The following is a 7,500-nucleotide window of genomic DNA, read 5'->3' on the forward strand; positions in this document are numbered from 1 at the left end:
ATAACAATACTGTCCTCATATAACTTAATCAATCTTCATATAATTATTTTTATCTTGAAATTACACATTTTATCTTCATAAAAGTAATATCTTCATATAACTTTATACAAGTATATATTTCACTGAGAAGTTTGTGGGCTTTTCCTGTAATTTAACATTTTCCTTGTTATAACATCTTCATGTCATAAATATATCTTCATATTTTGATTTTATATTATATATATGTGTGTCTTAAAAACAAGAAATGAAGAAGGAATGTGTTTTCATGTGAAGGGATTTAAGCCACCAAATCTGTGTTTGAATCTGTGTGTGTGTGTGTGTGTGTGTGTGTGTTTGTGTGTGTGCATCTGTGTGAGTGTACATCTGCATTTGTGTGTGTGTGTGTGTGTGTGTGTGTGTGTGTGTGTGTGTGTGTGTCTACATCTGTGAGTAACATTTGTAATCCGGTGTAGTGTCAGAACACGCAGCGTAACAGAGAGACATGTGTAGGAGCGAGTCTGCCTCACTGAAGGGAGAGGCTGAGCCTCAGGGGCCTCAGGGGCGAGGGATCACCATGGGGGCCCGTTGATCACAATCATCCACCTATCATCTCTCTCTTTGATCATGTCTCCTCTGTCTGTCTGATCCTCTGTTTCATTCTCTCTATCTCACTCTCTCCTCCTCACCATTCTCTTTCTCCTTCTCATCATTCTCTCTCTCTCTCTCTCTCTCTTTGTCACTCTTCTCCATCTCTCTCTATGTGTCTCTATCTCTCTCTCACCATTCTCTATCACTCTGCAGTTGTATCTCTGTATCTGTTTGCTTGCAACGTCTCTGTTCCTCAACCTTTAATCACTCTCTCTGCCACACTGCGGTTGTGATTTACCATCTGTGGCTTTAATTGGAGCATGTGTCTTTCTTGTACTCACCATTATCTCTCTGTCTCTCTTTCTCCATCTCACCATTCTCTATCCCTCTCTCTCTATGTCTCTGTCTCTCTATCTCTTGCTCCATCTCTCTATCTTTCGGGGTGTCTCTCTCCCAGCTCCCTCTCTCTCTCTCTCCCATGTGAGTGGGTAATGTGCAGAGATTAAAGTTAGTTAAACATAAACACTCTTGAGCAGGGAAAAGCCCCTGTTTGTTATTTTTGTGCTACCTGCTCATTAACTATTGCACACATGGCATTCCACAATAAATGTATTCCAGAACTTTAAAACAGTTGAATAGAATCAAATATGTTGCGATACATAACACCACACAAAACATTATTCTCAATGTCTTCCATCAACGGGGGTGTGTTAAGCCACCATATCATCCACCACTCCTTCCTTTCATTACAGGATAGGAGACTCTAATCTCAGCCCTCTAACCTGGGCCCGCGTGGGAGGGAATACAGCTCCCATATAATACAGAAAGGTCTCATACACGTACAGCTAGCAGCTATACTCAAGGGGTGTGTGTGTGTGTACTGTATATATGTAAATGTGTTTGTTTACGTGTAATGTATGTAAATGTATGTGTGTGGTGCATGTGGTGTGTCTGTGATTGTGTGTGAGTGTGTGTGCTTGCATCCACATGTTGGTGTCAGAAGGGGCGGGGGGGCAGGGCAGGCCACAGCACGTCCAACATGGCGGTTTGTCAGAACCATCTCTTCCCAACTAATAGCCTCTCTCTCTCCGCCATGATGCAGGCCCAGACATGCCCCCCCCCCCCCACACACACACATACACACATATACATACGCACACACACACATGCAGGTGTGCTTCGTTGTACCACCACTCACACATACACACACACACACACATATATAAATATGCACACTAAAACACACACACACACACACACACACACACACACACACACACAATCACACACACAATCACACACACACACACACACACACACACACACACACACACACACACACCAATCCACACACACACACACACACACACACACACACACACACATACCGGGATGCCTGCCCTCCCTCACTTCCCAATAATGGCAGAGACCCTGGTTCCTACCCGGTCAGACCCTCTGAACTCCCTGCCCTGTCCAGCCTCACTGTGCTGTACATTAACATGCTGCCTCTCATGGCGCTCTCCCTGCATGTTACATCTTGTGAAAATACTGTCCAACATGTGAACATCTAAAAAGTGATCACGCTGGAATGCGTGCATCCTTCCCAAACTAATAGTCAACAACATTGACACTAAAGTTGACACCAACTGGAAAGTCACTTTGAGTGACAGATATTCAAAGCAGGAGTTGTTTTCCCAGCACTGGGGTATGTGTCATAAATGAGAGTAAACACGAGGACAACGGGCAGCCCAGCCTGGGAATTAAACCTTTATTAATGTGTTCTCCGTCTCTGTAAAACCTGTATTCTGTCTTCTATGAGAGCGTATATCAATGTTTGAAGACGGCGGCCACTGGTAGACGGCGAGGAGGGGAGAGGTGGGGAGGCCTGTGGTTCACTAGGCCAGAGGTTTAACGCTGATCACATCTCCCTCATCTCACCTCCTGAAGACTCTCAAACAACAATTACCAACACGTTGAGGAAAGTGACAGAATAATGTTTTTCTGATGTTTGCCTCTGTGTGCCTGATTATGTCTGATTAAACAGTAGATTAACAGAATTTGATTGAATATGGGCGAATGTGTGTGTGTGTGTGTGTTTATGAATGTGTGTGCCCACCTGTGTGTGTGTGTGTGTGTGTGTGTGTGCCCATCTTCGTGAGTGTGATTGTGTGTATGTGTGAACATATTTGGGCACTTAAGCAAATTTTCAGCGGGCAAGCTGCTGCATGCGTGTGTGGATGACTCCGGCAATTATCACTCTGTCTCCAGCAACTAGTCAGGGCCTGTCCCTGGTCCACCACACTGGACCAAGGATAGGGGAGGGATGGAGGGATGGAATAATGGATGGAATAATGGATGGGTTCTCTCTCTGGTTCTCTATTCTCTCTATCAATGGCCTTGGAACGTGTCTCTCTCTCTTTCTTACTTCTATCACTCTCTCGCTATCTCTGTTTGTAATTTGTTATCTCTCATCGCTCTTTCTTCTATCTCTTTATATATATTTATTATATTTCTCTCTCTCCCCCTCTATCTTTCCTCTCTCTCTACCACTCTAATGTTTACATTTACAATGTCTTGCTTCATTGCTACATGTATGTTTATATTTTTCCCTCTATCTCAACATTGTCTGTCTGTTTTCTCTCTCTCTCTCTCTCTCTCTCTCTCTCCCTCTCTTTCTCTCTCTCCGCAGAGAAAGATAATCATTTAATCACTACCTGCATCTTCACTATTGTACAAATGGAACTCCCTGATGCAGCATGACTTTAATCATTTGGTTTGATGGACGGGTTGACAGGCGGTCGGAGGTGTTCCGCTTTAATGGATCGGTGGAGGGATGGTAGAAAGAATAGGATAGATAAGTGATCAGATAAAGGGGTCCAAACGGATTCATGCAGCTCTTGAGTTACGCCCTGCCAGAGAAGCTCTCTCGGGGGTTTTCCCATGAAGAAGAGTTTCGGTCTTCCGAGCTCCCGTGTTCACACAAGTCTGAACAACGTCGATACGAAGATCAGCGTTCACCTCCCAAGACCTAAATAACCCCCATTATGGTGATACCCAGCCCTGCAGTTTGATAGCGATGACAGAGAGGGTACGCTGTGTGTCCATTAGCTCGCTGCTCTTTTTCTACAGAGGTCTAGACTGCTCCTTATTGCCTTGGACCATTCGCTTGTTGCTTAAGTGGCGATAATCCCTAGTAATTATTTTTGGCTCCATAATCGCACATTACCACAAAATGATCTCCATCTTACATCAATGCTTTGCTTGCTTACTGAAGGCTGAAATACATTTCATGACGTAAGCAGCCTTACACCATTCAAAGTATTTTTTTAATTGTAATTTTTTTTTAAATTTTCATTAGTTTAGTATGGATTTCTGTCTGTACGCGTAAGTGCATTTGTGTGTGTGTGTGTGTGTGTGTGCGTGTGCGTGTGCGTGTGTGCGTGTGTGCGTGTGTGTGTGTGTGTGTGCGTGCTCGTGTGTGTGTGTGTGTGTGTGTGTGTGTGTGTGTGTGTGTGTGTGTGTGTGTGTACAGTAAGTTGGCCCGGTGCAGCAGTGTGTTTGTGGGCGAGTTCAGACGGCTCCCGTGGCACCGGGCTGCACCCAGGAAGGAGCAGGGCTTATGCAGTGCGAGGTTCCAGGTCTCAGCACCCCGTCCAAACACATCACCGCTGAGCCAGAGCTCAGGGACCATGGACCAATTCAAATCAAAAGGCAGGAAAGTGTAGAAAGTTGTTGAACGTGTACGAAGTGTAGAAAGTGTCGAAAGTGTAGAAATTGTCCTCGATATTCAACGTACTGCTGGACAGAAAAAGGTGTACGCGCGAAATACCAAATGGTGGAGATGAGAGTTGAGATGAGAGATGCATTACCATAACACTGGTCCTGCATAGGTCCTGCACACTTGGGCCAGTCAACAGGTTTTCCTTAGGTTTGCCTTGGGATGGGGTCAGAGGGTGCAGAGGACACGTTCTCCTTAGGTCTCACGCCAGTAGTCTCCTCAGTCTGTTACTTTCGACAGCTTGACAGCGTGACATATGTATTGGTCTTGTAGCAGCGCTGTTCTGACTTGTCAAGCTGCTGACTGGAAGTGTGGGAATGGTAGATTTTGTGGAAAAATATTTTCATTCAAATGAGTTCACGTAAAGAGCCGCGTGTGTTGCAGGAGGCTTCAGAAGTCCTCATCCTGTCCATATATCAACCGCTCCCTCCCTTTAGCTTAGGATGTCAGGTGGGCGGATCCACCGACCGCTAAGGCAGCACCGCAATTGGCCCAGAGTGTGTGATTGACACATGGGTGGAACTTGGAGAGTATTTGCAGAAGATGGATGTCTTGGCTCAGTAGAATAACAAGTTAATAATAAGTTAAAGACAGAAACGCACAAGAAGAGGCTTCCTTAAAGTCCTTAAAGTGGTGGTAATCACACTTATTGCCAGACAATAAATAGTCTATGATTTTGATTTAAAAAAAAAAAGAAAAGATTATGGAGAATTGGAAGCATAGAAAAGTAACAATATTTTATTAAACTTAGCCTTGGGGAAAAGGACAGCCAAAGAGGTTATTCATCTCTCTGGAACAATGGATTCAAACCCGCAGAGAAAAGTGTGATGCCTGATTTCCCTAAAATTCCTATGACATCACTTCCTCTCCGCTGCAGAAGCGGTGGCCTGTTTAATCCGGGGGTTAAGTCTGACCGTCACGCTGACAGACCCGGCGTTATGAAGTGACTGGCAGCAGCCTGCTCAGGCTTGGCTGTGTAACCGATACTAGCACCACACCGCTGGGTGTCACGGCACACACTGCGGCCCCAGGACTCTGGAGCACAGACAGGCACGCAGGTCAGTTAGGCAGACAGACGGATAGGTAGTCAGGCAGACACACAGGTTGACAGAAAGGCACACGAGTACTCAAAATAAGCACAGGGACAGAGCGGCATTTCAAACACACACGGCAGGAGGATGTGAGCGTGCTGGCTGAGGGCCACGATCTGCACATTTTCCCACATATTTCCCACATGAATGTTTGCCCCGCGGTCGTGCTGAATTTAAAGCATTATTTTCCCCCTCTCTCTTTCTCTCCCTCGAGCGCGCACACACACACACACACACACACACACAGGCGCACACAACCGCACACGCGCACACGTTTATAGGAAGAGCTGTTACACAAGAATGCATCGTAACAGTGGGCATCATGACATTAAATACAGATTACTGAACAAGTTAAAAACAGGAGTCCCATCACTCAGATTAAACCTCATCATATCATTTTCAGCCTTGGAAGCTAAGCGTGAGTTTTTGTCAAAGAGGGGACCAATGCAAACAGAGAGGACTGAAACCTGTGTTTTAATGGCCTTTTGCACCAACTGCTTCCCTGTTGCTTACCTGCTAATGATTATTATTGTTTATTCATTTTTATTTTCAATGTTCTATCATTCTTTTAAATTTTGTTAATCCAAAAGGATTTTTCATACATTTGGTAGCAGGTAGCGGCCATCAGCCATCTTGCTCTAGAAACCCAATTGGTAGACTTTGGACAATGTGGTTTGAACCCAATACATGTCAGACCAGACTATCCTGCCTTCTTTTTGGTTAATTGCACCTCCTCCTCTAAAGGTAGTGTCCCCCTGTCTCCCCCCTCCCTCCTCAATCTCCCCTCTGTCCACCTCTCTTCTCCTGCCCTCCTTCTCTCTCCTCCTCTCACTCCCTCCCACCTCAATCTCCCCCTCACCCACCTCTCTCCTCTCACCCCCTCCCACCTCAATCTCCCCCTCACCCACCTTTCTCCTCTCCTCCTCCTCTCTCTCGTCTCCCCCCTCCAACCTCAACCTCCCCCTCACCCACCTCTCTTTCCTCTCCTCCTCTCACCCCCTCCCACCTCAACCTCCCCCTCACCCACCTTTCTCCTCTCCCTCCTCTCCCCCCCCCCCCTGCAGTACTCCCCGCTGCTGAAGAAGCTGTACTGTCAGATCGCCAAGACGTGTCCGATCCAGATCAAGCTGTCCTCGCCGCCGCCGCACGGCAGTGTCATCCGTGCCATGCCCGTCTACAAGAAGGCGGAGCACGTCACCGAGGTGGTCAAACGCTGCCCCAACCACGAGCTGGGACGAGACTTCAACGACGGTAAGAACACGGTGCACACAAACACACACACATACATACACTCACTCGTACACATATAGAAACACACTCTTACACACAAACACACACTCACACACGGAAGGCCACTCTGCTCGGCTCTGCGCAGGTCAAGTGGCTCCAGCCTCCCACCTCATCCGTGTGGAGGGGAACAACCTGTGCCAGTACGTGGACGACCCGGCCACCGGGAGGCAGAGCACGTTCGTACCCTACGAGGGCCCGCAGGTCAGTGGGTCATCCACAGTCCCTCCCGGGCCACGGAGGGTGGTGTCGGTTGGGTCCATGACAAATCCTCGACTCGATCAATTGTCTGTATCGATTGTCTGTATATGTTTATAATGACAGTCATTTGAATGATAAACTGCTTCATTGTAATATTTAAGTGAGTCGTTTAGAATAGGCTCGCTGTTGCTTTTGGTGAAACAGTTATCATTAGCAAGTGACTTTGATAGCCAAAGGCGTTGCCCACAATGTCGGGCACGTCCAAACAAGAACCTGGGTTTGAATGTATCACCACTGAATCCCGAGTTATTGAAGAAGAACCCGAAAAAAGGTTTTCTTTCGATTTCTTTACGGTTTTCTTTTCCTCTCAAGAATGCCTTGCAATATCGCCCTCTGGTGGTAAACTAGGGGTAATTGGTTCAGTGGCTGATGGGCATTAATTATGGAAACAAAATCAACCACCTCAATGGAATAATCATACAGGCTCAATACCTGGAGGAAGCCATACATTTTCTTTGCACTCTTTAGTAAAAAAACATTTATCCTTTGTTCATACAGGGCAATCACATGGAACAT

General features: G+C 46.3%; 1 protein-coding gene across 1 annotated transcript in view; it reads left to right on the top strand.

Moving 5' to 3' along the window:
• Positions 1-7,500, top strand: part of tp73 (tumor protein p73) — a gene marked incomplete at both ends in the record, with an annotated part of 29,911 nt that overhangs the window by 17,806 nt on the left and 4,605 nt on the right. Inside the window, 2 exons of the mRNA XM_084480208.1 lie at positions 6,501-6,687; positions 6,812-6,927. Coding sequence (XP_084336334.1) covers positions 6,501-6,687; positions 6,812-6,927 — 303 coding nt within the window. The remainder of the gene's footprint in view (positions 1-6,500; positions 6,688-6,811; positions 6,928-7,500) is intronic.

This window comes from Micromesistius poutassou (assembly GCF_964030765.1).
Source record: "Micromesistius poutassou genome assembly, chromosome: 15".
In the NCBI taxonomy this organism is placed as follows: Eukaryota; Metazoa; Chordata; class Actinopteri; order Gadiformes; family Gadidae; genus Micromesistius; species Micromesistius poutassou.